Source organism: Brachyhypopomus gauderio, chromosome 9 (assembly GCF_052324685.1).
Source record: "Brachyhypopomus gauderio isolate BG-103 chromosome 9, BGAUD_0.2, whole genome shotgun sequence".
Taxonomy (NCBI): Eukaryota; Metazoa; Chordata; class Actinopteri; order Gymnotiformes; family Hypopomidae; genus Brachyhypopomus; species Brachyhypopomus gauderio.
Genome location: NC_135219.1, coordinates 15,122,144 through 15,136,189, shown reverse-complemented (window position 1 = coordinate 15,136,189; position 14,046 = coordinate 15,122,144). Strand labels below are relative to the sequence as shown.

The 14,046-nt window shown below is 43.5% G+C and overlaps 1 protein-coding gene across 2 annotated transcripts; it reads left to right on the top strand.

The window, feature by feature from the left end:
* Nucleotides 1-410: 410 nt before the first annotated feature.
* On the top strand, nucleotides 411-13,922 carry emilin1a (elastin microfibril interfacer 1a). Of its 2 annotated transcripts, XM_077017499.1 has the most exons (8): nucleotides 412-936; nucleotides 5,390-5,509; nucleotides 6,565-6,758; nucleotides 7,778-9,844; nucleotides 11,037-11,153; nucleotides 11,273-11,290; nucleotides 11,898-12,032; nucleotides 12,232-13,922. In XM_077017499.1, the coding sequence occupies exons 1-8, from the start codon at nucleotides 797-799 to the stop codon at nucleotides 12,567-12,569; spliced, it is 3,129 nt and encodes a 1,042-aa protein (XP_076873614.1). In that variant the 5' UTR covers nucleotides 412-796; the 3' UTR covers nucleotides 12,570-13,922. The 2 variants fall into 2 exon arrangements, 1 of the variants encoding a protein (XP_076873614.1); XR_013133243.1 differs by lacking the exons at nucleotides 11,898-12,032; nucleotides 12,232-13,922 and adding an exon at nucleotides 11,423-11,872 and having other exon boundaries at nucleotides 411-936; nucleotides 11,273-11,376.
* The last annotated feature ends 124 nt before the right edge of the window (nucleotides 13,923-14,046 follow it).

Genomic DNA, 14,046 nt, shown 5'->3' with positions numbered 1-14,046 from the left:
TTTATCAGGGTGTGAGAGGGGCAGCTGGAATGACTTTAATTAGCTTTAATATGTATTCTAGATCATACATCACTGTAAATAACTTAAGAATAGAATAATATCTAAGTATTGTACAAGTAAAAATAGTATATCTAGGAAAATTCAAAGGGAAGTAAACTTTTTTCAGGATTTTAAACTACAGGTAAAGAAGATGTTTTGCATAATGTAAAGCGCACTTTTCTTCAGCTAGCAAGCAAATATCTTAAACATATCTTACTGTAAACGATAGATATGTCTTTACCACACTTCATATTCACAAGACTGCCTGTCCACCCCCTTAATCCTGTTCCGTAATTCCACTTGATTCTCAGAAAGCAAAACTGATGCCTTCCTAACTCATGAGAGAGAGAGAGAGAGAGAGAGAGAGAGAGAGAGAGAGAGAGAGAACCCGGACTGCCACAGGATAGTATTCTTATTATGACTGAGAGGGAGTTTGTGGCGGTCTTTGCATTTTGTCACTTTCCGCTTTTTTATGATGCGGATTCATATCGAAACTTCAGGACTCGTTAAATTGCCCCGTGCGCAATGCTGGAAATATGGCTTATAAATTACAGCGATACTTGAGAATATCAGACACGTTTTTGTGAGGACCTTTTCAAATACAGAAAAACCAGGCTGTGTGATGGGGAGATCAAATAAAAAACTTCTGGAGGACTGAGTTCGCTTTGTTGGCGATATTGGCGCGCGGATTTTTTCCTCTTTGAAGTATTGTCTATGTATTTTTGTTAAGGTCTTTATTTTATGCAGAATTCGCAGCATGGCGCACCACTTTCTTTGGTGTGTTGTGGCGTTGGTTCTGCCGGGACAGATACGTGGAGCGGGATCTTACATTGGGCACAGTCAACATATGGACCAAAGTCAGTCTGTCGTCCAGGAGAGAGTGGCCAGCAGACACAGGTAAGTTATGAAAAAACTTTCATGCTGAGTTTTATGTGCTGATCGATTATGGATGGGATTTATATCATTTCTTAGGCGTAGTGTCCATTGCATTATCGTTATGAAGTAAATAACGCGTATATGAGTGAAACAAAGCCTCTTTTGACGGCATCTTGCAGGTCGGCAGCACACGTGTGGTGGAGCATGTGTCCAAGGCGCTTCAGGGGTGGTGACCCGCCCAGGTCGTGGGGCTCTGACGTTTTCATTATCTTCTAGTGTTACTATTGTTACTAGAGATGATGAGATGATTAGACAAATTCAAATTATTGCTACTGAAAAAAATACTGTAGTATTGCTATTTACTCTTGGTCAAGAGCATTACTAGCTATGCCTACCCTGTTCAAAAGAGTGATCAAACGGAAAGGTCATAGGTTAGACTCTTTATCACAAGTCCGCCTAGTAATTACTAGCGTTCCAACCAAATAACCAGTATGAAACTCGATGACTGAACTGTGTAATTACATCCCTTGTTTGCAAGAATGAAACACAGTAAATGGAACGGAGTAGACAGGATTTAATTAGTTCATTTATCAAAAACATATTTTTGTAGGGTAAATGGAGGCATCATTAGAAACGTTCTAATCCAGTACAAATAACTGGATAAATAGCTACCGACACCAGATTACACTGAGATTATAGACGTGTGATCTTATCTCACAACACGAGGTTTGATGTTATTCCATCCTCAAACATAACACAAACACCACACAGAACACACACATGAAAATTTGTATAGGCACAGGTTAATTCTGATCATATTAGTGTGTATATTAGGAATCAGACTTGGTGAGTTAGTTTAAATTTACCGCAGACAGACTGGAAAAGCCTGCCATTTGGGACAGGTTTTGGACCACCGTGTGCGACACAACTGAGTCATTGGCTGGTCTCGTTCCTACAGGAGCGAAGTTCTGGTTTTGGCCCCAGGCGCTACCGATTTGGAGTGACTGAACTGTTTTGTTTTTACAGATGTGTAAAATACTGCACGACTAGCGGTAGCTCTGACCTCCCTCTCCGTTAAGGTTTCCTTTCTTTTCCCACTGAGACTGGCCATTCTTTTAGGTCATCATGGCTGAATTGGACCCTAGATGGATTTATGGTAGTCATATTTCAGGAATGCGCCGTTCGTGCTAGAAGCACCTGCCATACGTAAAACAGGTTTCTTCACTCTCTTCTTAAAAGAACATGGCGATTCCGTTAATCGGTGGGATTTAAGCCAGTCACATAGCTTGGTAAGTGTTTTTTTCCCAACAAATATCATGACGTAAGCCTGCCACATGTCCAACACGTGCGTAAAATGCGTACTGACATGTAGTGACTGTGGTGGTCTGTAAGCACAAGATGCATTCTCTACATCACATCTAAACATTCTCTCATCTTCATGGTTTGTGGGCGAGTGACAGACCGTAGACTTCTGCTTAACACGGGAAGTAATCCCGTAGGTTTTGCCCTAACGATATAAAGCTACACAATATCTATGGGGTTCAAAGGGAATTTCTAAACACTACATTTAAGAAAATGTCAGTGCAAAGGCGGTAACGTCTGACTGACCAAAGGTGGTCTTTTATTTTATTTTTTCCCACAGTCCGACTATTTGAGGAACATAAATTATATAAATAAACTGTAAAAACAAGCAAAACAACAACAAACACAACAACATAGATGTAGATTAACAAGACACCTCAGCACATCAGCACTAAAATTCCATTTCCAGCTCTGTATTCAATGTTCAGTAAAAAGCAAACCTGATCCAGAATCAGTAGAGCCCACAATAAGCTGCTTTGTGAACTTGAGCAGTGGGCCTTCACGCTGATTTCAGTAGCTCTTACTTCTGTGCATCACTGGCTCTAAATGGCAGGACTACAAAGAGGATGTCAGTCCCTCTCACTGGGGTCAGAGAAGTAAAACTGCTCGAGAAGCCTTCAAAAGAGGTGCCAGGTCTGGCCTGGGTCGACCTCCATGCAAAACAAAGACCCTTTTAATGCTTATGAAGACCAGTGGACATTTGTAATCAACAAGAACTTTGTGGATAGCCAAGAAGGAAATAGATCGAAATCACAGTGGTAATTTTGCATAAGTAAATGTTAGTGTGTGTGTGTGTGTGTGTGTGTGTGTGTGTGTGTGTGTTTGCATGTGTGTGTTGATATGGATGAGTTAGTTCATGTTTATGTTGCTCTGTTCTACACATGGGTGCATATATATATTTCATTGAAGTTCATAACTATTATTCCACATGTCTTTCAACGTTTACTCACTCAACATTTAAATGTAACACAACATAGCTGGCCAAACTGGATTAATAAGTGTTTATGTCCAGTACTAAACATTGTTGGCCAGTGTTTGTGTTCAGTGGCAAAGTGTTCATATGAGTGACTGTGTTTTATTTGTATATAAAGGTCATTTGTTAGAAGGTGCAGCCTCCTTCACAGAAGATTAACACAACGTGATTAGATGCTGATAGATGTTTACCCATGTGGGGTAAATAACACACGATTTCAGACATTAGTGCAGCTGAATAAATAATTTGGTTGTAAGAAAAGAAAGAAAGAAAGAAACCTTTGTATGCAAAATGTTTATACTGTTTGTTTGTTTATGATTGTTTACAAAATAACAATAAAACTGCCACAGTTAGTGAAACCTAACACTAAAACCACAGCCCAGATCTGCACAACTACAAAACCACAACTCCAATCTGACAACTCCAAACCACAGCCCAGATCTGCACAACTACAAAACCACAGCTCAGATCTGCACAACTACACAACCACAGCCCAGATCTGCACAACTACAAAACCACAGCTCCAATCTGACAACTCCAAACCACAGCCCAGATCTGCACAACTACAAAACCACAGCTCAGATCTGCACAACTACAAAACCATAGCTCCAATCTGACAACTCCAAACCACAGCTCTGATCTGCACAACTACAAAACCACAGCCCAGATCTGCACAACTACAAAACCACAGCTCCAATCTGACAACTCCAAACCACAGTTCTGATCTGCACAACTACAAAACCACAGCCCAGATCTGCACAACTACAAAACCACAGCTCCAATCTGACAACTCCAAACCACAGCTCTGATCTGCACAACTACAAAACCACAGCCCAGATCTGCACAACTACAAAACCACAGCTCCAATCTGACAACTCCAAACCACAGTTCTGATCTGCACAACTACAAAACCACAGCCCAGATCTGCACAACTACAAAACCACAGCTCCAATCTGACAACTCCCTCCAAACCACAGCTCTGATCTGCACAACTACAAAACCACAGCCCAGATCTGCACAACTACAAAACCACAGCTCCAATCTGACAACTCCAAACCACAGCCCAGATCTGCACAACTACAAAACCACAGCTCCAATCTGACAACTCCAAACCACAGCCCCTGATCTGCACAACTACAAAACCACAGCTCCGATATGCACATCTACAAGCCTATTCTCAGCCTGTGTGCTGTGATCACACAGAATGGAGAAAAGCATCATTAGAAAAGCAAAACTATTAGATGTTTTAGATTGAGCAGAATTGTAACTACTTCAGGCAGAATCAGATCATATAAAGTCCACGGATGCCATATGGTGTGTATAGTTTGTATAAATTACTATAGATTTGGCTGAAGTGTTTAAATTTGAAAAAGATCTGAGGTGTTCTTCTGGTGTGTTAACTGTGTGCAGTTATTTAACATAATGACCTGTTTTCAAAATCATGGTAAGCAATCATTTAAAAAAACTGTAATCCAAACTTAATTATACTGAAATCTCATCATGCACGATCATTGGATTTTGCTAATGTTAAAAATAAAAAGTAGTTAAAGTTTTACACATTGCTGCATGGATAAAACAGGAGGAGCAGAACCCTGCTGACTCATCGGTGCACAGATGATGGCTGCTTGTCTGAATGTTCGTTTGCTGGTGCATTTAAAATAGCTGACTCTCTGTGTGGAATGTCACAGACAGATGGGGACGTTCCTTAAACAGGATGGGTGGATGCCTGAAACTGTAACTGAGAGATAAACTGGGAGATAACTGCAATACAAAAACGTGTCGGAAAAGCCTGCTCTGTGATGTATGGGCGTGACGTGGAGAGTGTGTGTGTGTGATCTGGAGATGCTCTAAAACGCAGACGGATGGAAGTGAAAGAAGATCACAGATCTTGTGTGTCTGTACAGGGACACAACAGAAGGGCCAGTGTGAACCGTATAGCAAACGGCTCTGAATCAGACATTTTGGACTAGAATGATGATGTACTGTCGTGTGTGTGTGTGTGTGTGTGTGTGTGTGTGTGTGTGTGTTCTCCTGTATCAGTTGCACACTTGCTGTTCTCTTATCCATAGATGGTTTCCCCTCTTGGGTTGTGTGTGTTTGTGTGTGTGTGTGTGTGTGTGTGTGTGTGTGTGGGTACAGGAACTGGTGTGCCTATGTAGCTATGAAGACTGTTAGTTGTGTCATGGAGGATGGAGTGGAAACCTACGTGAAGCCAGACGTCCAACGCTGTTCCTGGGGCCAGTGTTCACGGGTGGTGTTGTAAGTGTTCAGTCTCATCACAGCAAATCAGGACCAAGAGTTCATGTGGGGCATGTTTCATGTGTCCAGCACCCAGCATGCTCCTGACCAGCTGGGAAGACAGTGATGAGCGTCCTCTGCTCGGTTGGGTGCATGTCTCCCGCAGCTATTTGTGGAATGAGGCTACTGATGACTACAGACGTCACTAACTGACCCCTGGTGAAACTATTCCTGTGGCAAACCAACAGACTCCAGTTTGTGCTTTTACTGGGAATAGAACCGCCATGGAATGCCTGTTCAGGTTTTTGACCGTAATCATCTGATTTCCTAATGACCTGAGCAAGTTGTTGCCAGATGAGCAGAAGCTGAATGCATCCCTCTTTATCTCATCCCTCTTTCTCTCATTCCTTCCCTTCTCTCTGTCTGGGAAAGGGCATGTGAACACTGCAGTTAGTTTTCAAAAAATAGAAATGTTGTTATAATGCTTTAGTCTACCAATTACTCATGGGCAGTTGGTCCAAAATATATCACCAACTTTACAGAGGATGAAGCATTTTTACGCAGGGTGACAACTAGAACTTTGTTGGCAAGTTGGCTCAGAAACTATCCAGAGATGAAATATTTTCTGAGACCAATCTGTTTCACTTATTTATCCTGAACAAAGGGAATGTATCAGATGACATAATAAATAAATGTTTTTAGACCCTAGTTTTAGACATACTAGTTAGTGTGACACCAAAGGAGCTGTGGAGGCAAGACGCTGTGTGAAAGGGTTTCATGATACTAGGAATTATTCTTTTTCTGGTATATAATAATAAATCATCTTATTATTAACATAACAGGATAAACACTTTTCTGAGACATTAAAGCTTCCTCAACTATCAGTTTATGTGCCTAATGCAGTAACATGACTGTATTAAAACAGCCCAATGACTAATATTGCATTTAAGGGAGTTGCAATTACCTCTGCAAAAGAGACATTTATGAATATCAGAGCTCATCTACTAGACTTTTACCTCTGACTTTCTAATTCTGCTAATCTGTTGGTTTAAAACTATAACTGCCTTACCTGACAGGTATAGAACATACAGAAGACCCAGGTACAAGATTGCTTACAAAATGGTGACAGAGATGGAGTGGAAGTGTTGCCACGGTTACTCAGGTGAAGACTGCAGTCACAGTTCCCATGGCAACTCACATATCAGCACTGGCAGACCTTCAACATCACAGACTGGATCCAGTACTGGGAATGTTCAGGAGGGCGGAGAAGGTACAGCCCTTATCAATGTGGACTATTTCATCATTACATAAATCATTACGATATGGAAAGTATAATATGATTCTCATGATACACTGTAAAAAGCCCACAGCAAGTAGGTCTATACAGTCTAGTCCAGTTGTACAGTCAGACAGTTCGAGGTGGTTTTGAGTTGTGCTGCTCGAGGTTGTCTTTGGTTGTCTTTCCTACTTTTCGTCAGTTGTTTCGTGCACTAACCATGAGGCATAGAGGCATAGAGGTGTAACTATAAGGCGTAGAGGCATAACCATGAGGTGTATAGTCGATTCTAGATCCTAAATGTGCTGATTGCTTCTGGATGGTATCTGTCTGGATAGACAAACAAATCCAGTGTGTCAAAATCAACTGTTTATTATTAATTAGCAAGAAGACTGTAGATTCCATTTAATCCCATTTTCTGCTAATCAAGAGCATTTCACATGATGAAAGTAGTATCAACACTACCATGAAGAAAACAAAGAACAAACATAAGTTGGGAACAGAATGGTCAGCTTTATTCAGAGTTCATGCTAAGATGGAAACTACTCTTAAGCCAAAGGAACACAAAGGCTGCTTTATAGTTTGCTAACACCTGGATACAAAGCCACTGAAGTCTGTCTGAATGAGATGAAAATAATCTAAAATGGTGGAAAAGGAAGAGTGTGAAGTTAAAAATAGGACCTGAACACAATTTCAGTGTAAATGTGGTAGGAATGTGCAGCAGCAAGTTCTGGTTGTTCTGGTTGGACATTACAGCACCCAGGTGCTGGTGATGTGTCACTCAGTGGCATAGTAAGCAAGAAAATGAATTAAACCCAAATTCATTTTGTCCAGTTTCTTATGCCCCCCCCCCCCCCCCCCTTTATCCTCAAATTGATATAGTGCCCTCTAATCTCATAGCAACTGGTTAATTTCAGATGTTATGTTCTGGCGTGCAGGAACAAATGCTGTTTTTTTAATACTTGTGGGCTGTGCTGTAGTTGTTTATTTAGAAAGTTCTTCCTCCTTCTCAGGGAGAGCAGACAGTGACAAGATCAGACAACTTGAGGAGAAGATCCAGAGTCTCAGCAGGGAACTCCAAGACGTGAAGTCCAGCTTACATGGCGTGAACAAGCAGTTGCAGGAGGGTTCCCGCGGGGGGAATAACCACGGTGGACACAATCCCTCAGACGCCGCCCAGCCAGAGATGAAGGAGACCATCAACAGCATCCAGACCAAGCTGGACCTGCTGGACAATATGACACGAGTGCACGACAGAACCATCAACAGCATCAACAACCACCTGGGAGGCAGCGATGGTGACCTGGGCGACGGGTGGCACGGCGGAGGTCGCTACGGCACCCTGAAGGAAGAGATCCTCGGGGAGCTGGAACGTCGTGTTGCGCTGTCCTGCTCGGCATGCCAGAGCGGGGTGGAGGACACGCGGCAGCAGCAGAGAGAGGACAGAGAGCGTATCCGGGCGCTGGAGAAGCACGTGAGCATCATGGAGCAGTACCACAAGCAGGAGATATCTCGCTTGCAGACCTGCTGCGACGCCATGGAAGACCTCCAGAGGAGGGTCAGCGTCGTGGAGAGGACAGCGAGCTCCAACGCGGAGGCGTACGACGTTCTCCGAGGCCGGCTTGAGAAGGACCTGAAGGGGACCGCCGGAAACGGAGGGCGGGGGAAGGCCCTGGAGGAGAGAGTGAGCAGCCGAATGAGGGAGCTGGAGCGACGGCTGAACGGGACGGTGAGGAAGGCGGAGCAGAAATGTTCTCACACGGAGAGCAGCATGAAGGAGCTGCTACAGAGGGAGATCAGCCACATACGGAACTCTGTCCTCGGGCACGATCACGCCATCAGATTCACCAACATACAAATGGACATCACAGAACTGAAGGACTCCGTTTATGATCACAGGGGTCGTATTGCTGAGCTGGAGAACAAGACATCCATTCTTGGCGGGAAGTTGAAGTCATCGGTGGACTTGTGCACACAGACGTGCGCTGTGCATGGAAAGGTGAATAAGACTGAGGACACGGTGAAAACCCTGCAGTGGAAGGTCGTTGCCAATACAGAAAACATCCAGAGGTTTGACACCAGACTGAAGGATCTTTCTGTGTCTGGAGACTCCTTGATCAATCGTGTTTCGGACCTCAGCCAAGACGTTCAGAAAATCAAGAGCCTGATGGGGGAGGATGGTGAGAACTTCAATAGGATAGTCACCGAGGTGGAGGAGCTGGGGAAAGACCACAGCGATTGTAGTTCTGCTGTCAATTCCATAGGTGACGAATTCCGCAGCTTCAGGAATGCGACCAGTGACGCCTTCGAGAGATGGCAGGGTGAAATCACAAACCTGTGGACCAAAGTGGACTCTGATGGAAACGCATGCTCACAGGTGTGTTCAAACCTGCAGGAGGAGGTGGGCAAGCTAAAAGAGGAAGTGGAGATGTGTCAGGGCCAGTGTAAGATCAGTATGAACGAGCACCAGAAACATTTGGATCATCAGAATGTTATAACCAGCACACTGCGTAAAGAGCTCAGGTCCATCGAAGGTGAACTCTCAGGAGTCAAGCTGAACTTCGGTGTCCTCAACGACACACTGAAGGGGCTTGGTCGCACTGTTCACAGACATGGCGACACCTTGGTTAATCTGGAAACGTCTAAGGACAGGATCTCCTCAGAGATCGACAAAATCCAGGAGGACCTGACTAGCCATATAGAGGACAGCCAAGGACGCTTCAACAACGTCGGCCGTCAGATTGAGAACTTCAGAAGCAATGTGGTGGTTGAGATGGGTGAATGCAGGCGAGCTGGAGAGGGCCTGGAGAAGAGACTTCTGAAGATGGAGGAGGTCTGCGGCAGACTGGACTCGCTCTCGGAGAGCCTGCAGCAAATCAGGGATGGTCTGAGTAGACATGTGTCTGGGCTCTGGACTTGTGTTAATGGGCTCAACACCACCGTCATTACTCATGGAGAGGCCATTGACAACATACAAAATGTTCATCTGGAGAACATGCGGGGGAGGATCTCCAGCCTCAACTCCTCACTACTACACATACACAATGAATTCCAGACCTTCACTGAACAAGACTTTATTGGTGAGCATCCTTTCATTCTAAAAACACACGCACACAATGTTCATACGTCACACGGTTTGAAAGGCCCAATGTCAGCGCTTTGGATGTAAATGAATCAGACTTTACATAAAAGCAGGATGGAAAAAATGCCAGACTGTAACACACTGCAGCTATTCTAACAAGGACCGAGGACGTGGCGGCAGGCAGCGCAGTGAGGACTCAGATGTATTTAGGGCACATCCAGAATCATAGTTTTGACAGTCCAGGGTCGGTTTACCAACATGAATAGAATCAGAATACATGATGAATAAACAAAAAAACTAGAAAGCCAGGGAAAAGAAATGAACAGGTAATAATACCACAATAAAAACAACACGCTAGTGCAAGCAAATATGAAGATGACATATGTACGGGGCTTGCACAACAACGGAGGGTAAGTCACAATGACCAGCAACGTAGAACAAAAAACACTAGGAATATATGCACAGGCTAATAATGCCTAACAAGATCTAAATGCAACATCTCAACGGTTTTCTAAACTGAAAACCGAAAAAACAAAAAGCACATGGAGTAACAACAAACAAAACAAAGGCACGAGACAGGAAATAGAAACACAGGAGAGACAGGAAACAGACACATGTCAAGCATGACAGCTGTATTTTTGTGTGCATGTTTTGAATGGTCCTATTAGCAAAAAAAGAAAAATAAAGAAGAAAGACTGTATTGTTGAACAAGATGATCACTGGGAAATAAGGACAACCTGTCTTATTTCTAGAGGACAAGTATAGACAAATACGTAAGGCTTGAGTACTGGCAGTTGAACCAAGGTAGTAATATATAAACGAATTAAAATCTATTAATTAATTAAGATTAATTCATTTAAAATATGTAAATCATGTAAGATAATGTTATGCAATGTTTCTAGCGTGCCTGTTTGAAAAGTAGTGCATTATAAAACACATTATTGCATACAATACGCTGCATAACTTACTACAGGGTTGAACATTTTATGCCATACAAGTGGCAGCCATGTGCTCTAATAAAGACACGAGGACCCCTTATGGAAAGACAGCAAAACGACACCAAAGAACATGTACTGTCAGGCTGGCGAAAACACCCCACCATAACTGTCTGCTTTTCAGTGTTGTGGAAAAACGAAACAAACAAAAATAAGAAGAAGAACCAGAAGACCAACAGATATTTTATGTTTTAGGACCTCCTGGACCACAAGGAGAGAGGGGATACCCAGGCTTCCCTGGACCGCGAGGTCCCCCTGGCAGAGAAGGCCCGCAAGGCCTCCCAGGAAGGCAGGGACCGGTGGGCCCGCCAGGTTAGAACATGTGTTCCGTTCACGTCAGGAGATCCTGGACTGTCCTTCATGTCATATGATGGTATCATGTCCTTTTTAGTCAGGAGGTGTCGTTAACAGTCTTACCTTCTGTTCCTCAGGCCTCAGGGGTGAAGTGGGTAAGTGTGCTTTCCTTATTCACCAATAGCAAAGTTCAACATGTCCTCTGCGGTGGGCTGCATAGTGTGTGTGTGTGTGTGTGTGTGTGTGTGTGTGTGTGTGTGTGTGTGTGTGTGTGTGTGTGTGTGTGTAAATGTGCCATATTTTGTCAATTGTGATTTTTCACCGCAATCTAAATTTGCCATCTTTTTACCCATCTGTGCAGTTAGAACACACACACACACACACACACACACACACACACACACACACACACACACACACACACACACACACACACACACTAGTAATTACTAGGGGGCTGTGGTGCACACGTGCCCAGAGCGGTGGGCAGCCCTAGCCCGGCACCCGGGGAGCAGTTGGGGTTAGGTGCCTTGGTCAAGGGTACCTCAGTCATGGCCTCAGGCCTGGGAATCGAACCCACAACCCTCCGGTCACAAGAGCAGTTCCCTACCCACCAGACCATGACTGCCCCGTGTGTGTGTGTGTGTGTGTGTGTGTGTGTGTGTGTGTGTGTGTGTGTGTGTGTGTGTGTGTGTGTGTGTGTGTGTGTGTGTGTGTGTGTGTGTGTGTGTGTGTGTGTGTGTGTGTGTGTGTGTTGAACAGGCCCTCCAGGAGAGGATGCAAAAGTCCTGCGACTGGCCTTTTCTGCGGCACTCACGCGACCGCAGGTCAACGCAGGCACCATCATCTTCAACAAGGTCTTCGTCAATGAAGGAGACGCCTACAATCCACACACAGGTACATCAGGCCCCAAGAGTTCAGTCATCATCTCCAGCAAATCCAGCTTTGTTGTACATGGTCATTGCATTTGGTAGTTATCTTTTGCCTTTTGCCTTTATCTTCTGTGACCTTCAATATATGTTTCACAAGTGATTAAATGATCATAAACATATACTGTACATATAGGAAGTTGTTTTCTGATTTTCTCTTGCTAAAGGGATCTTCACAGCTCCGCTGCGTGGCCACTATTTCTTCAGTGCGGTCCTGACCGGCCACAAGAACGTGAAGGTTGAGGCGGTGCTGTCCAAGTCGAACTACGGTATCGCTCGTGGAGACTCTGCTGGGTACCAGCCTGAGGGCCTGGAGAAGCCCATGGCAGAGGCCAAACACATGCCAGGCTCCCTGGTGGTCTTCAACCTCATCGTCCCCCTGCAGGAGGGCGAGACCGTCTGCGTTGACCTGGTGATGGGGAAACTGGCAGACTCTGTGGAACCTCTCACCACCTTTAGTGGGACGCTGCTCTACAGTGATGATGTGGATTATAAGATATTATAAGACTGAACTGATGTACCAGATTGGAGAGAGCTATCCTGCACATGGAGGCAAAAAGTTGAAGGAATGTAAATGTATGTGGTAATTGTTGAGTGGTAACTAAGATACATATTATGAGTATTATATTCAGGTTTATTATCATTAATACCACCCAAAACATTTGTGGCCACAGAAGAGTCCATTTCTATCAGAATGATGAGAAAGTTCTGGCATTAAACAGGTTGTTTATGATTCTTTTTAAAAGTAACATTTATCACTGTGCTGGGGGAATTTTTTTATGTTGTTTTTTCCACAAAGAAGATTGTATTATCGTAGTCACTGTGTTCATATTGTTATGTATATCACTGTACCTTCTTTTAATATTACCGTGACGTTTATCAAGGCCTTGAAACCTGAGAGCTAATTTTCAGAATAAGAGCTGAGGACTTGCCAAAATTCTGCTCTGAAGAGCAAGTTGGAGTGGGAGAATAAATGAGACAAAAGAGGTAGCCAGTGAGCAAAGACTGAGACAACAGGGAGTGAGTGAGTCTTTCCTCAAGGACTGAGACAGTGGGGAATGAGTCTGTGAACTTGAAAGCAGTCTTTCCTCAAAGACTCCATTGACGGCTTTGACCATATTAAATGTCTTTATAATTTTATTCCATTTGCTGTTTATCCCTTCATATTTCTGTTTCTGTTTTCATCACCATACTAGAGGGGAGGAGGGAAGGGAATAAAAATAGCTTGGCGTGCTCAGAACAGAACATTTCAAGCACAACAGACCAAGAGGCCAGAAGAAAGGATACTGTTCTAAATCCACTCCTACAGCCACAAAACTGTAAAAATATGCTTTGATTGGTTGCACAAGTTTTATGACTCCCTCGACAACTGAACTTTTGCACTTCAAACAGGCCTACAGTCACATCATAATACTTTTAATAATACATTTCTTCCTTGAAGTCTAGTGTGACATGCGCATTCCTGGTGGTCAGTGACGAACGGAAAACTTCATACAACTGTTTTTGTGAAAGGCATTTCTCCAAGGATGTTGTGAGAACAAACACTGACCTCCTCCACTAACCCCAAACACAGAGGAGGACAATGAGCAGTGTTTCCATATTAAGCCTGTGGAGTTACATTTCATTCAGGCTGACAGAGCCAGAGTTGGGTTTCATTAAACAGATTTGTGTTTCTTGGAGATTTAGGTCTCTTTTCTGAGTCTTTCTGCATATGAAGCAAAATATCAGTTTGTCCACTCTCTTGTTACAACACACCAAATGCAGATTATGTAATGAATCTGTTGAAAATATTTTTACTCTTACAATTCTGTGTTGGGTGTTCAACAAAATATAAATTAAAGCCTATTTGTAATGTTTCTAACAATAGTTGTTTGTTTATTTATTAACTTTTACAATATTTGTACATATAAAGTTTTGAGATTTGGAGTTGTATTACATTACCAGTGTGGAATAATGGTACAATTTATTAGGACCGCCGTTGC

Coding starts and splice junctions, on each gene's coding strand:
- emilin1a (XM_077017499.1), top strand. CDS start 797: ATGGCGCACCACTTTCTTTGGTGTGTTGTGGCGTTGGTTCTGCCGGGA. Junction 937..5,389: donor AGAGTGGCCAGCAGACACAG/GTAAGTTATGAA, acceptor GTGTGGGTACAG/GAACTGGTGTGCCTATGTAG. Junction 5,510..6,564: donor CAGTGTTCACGGGTGGTGTT/GTAAGTGTTCAG, acceptor CTTACCTGACAG/GTATAGAACATACAGAAGAC.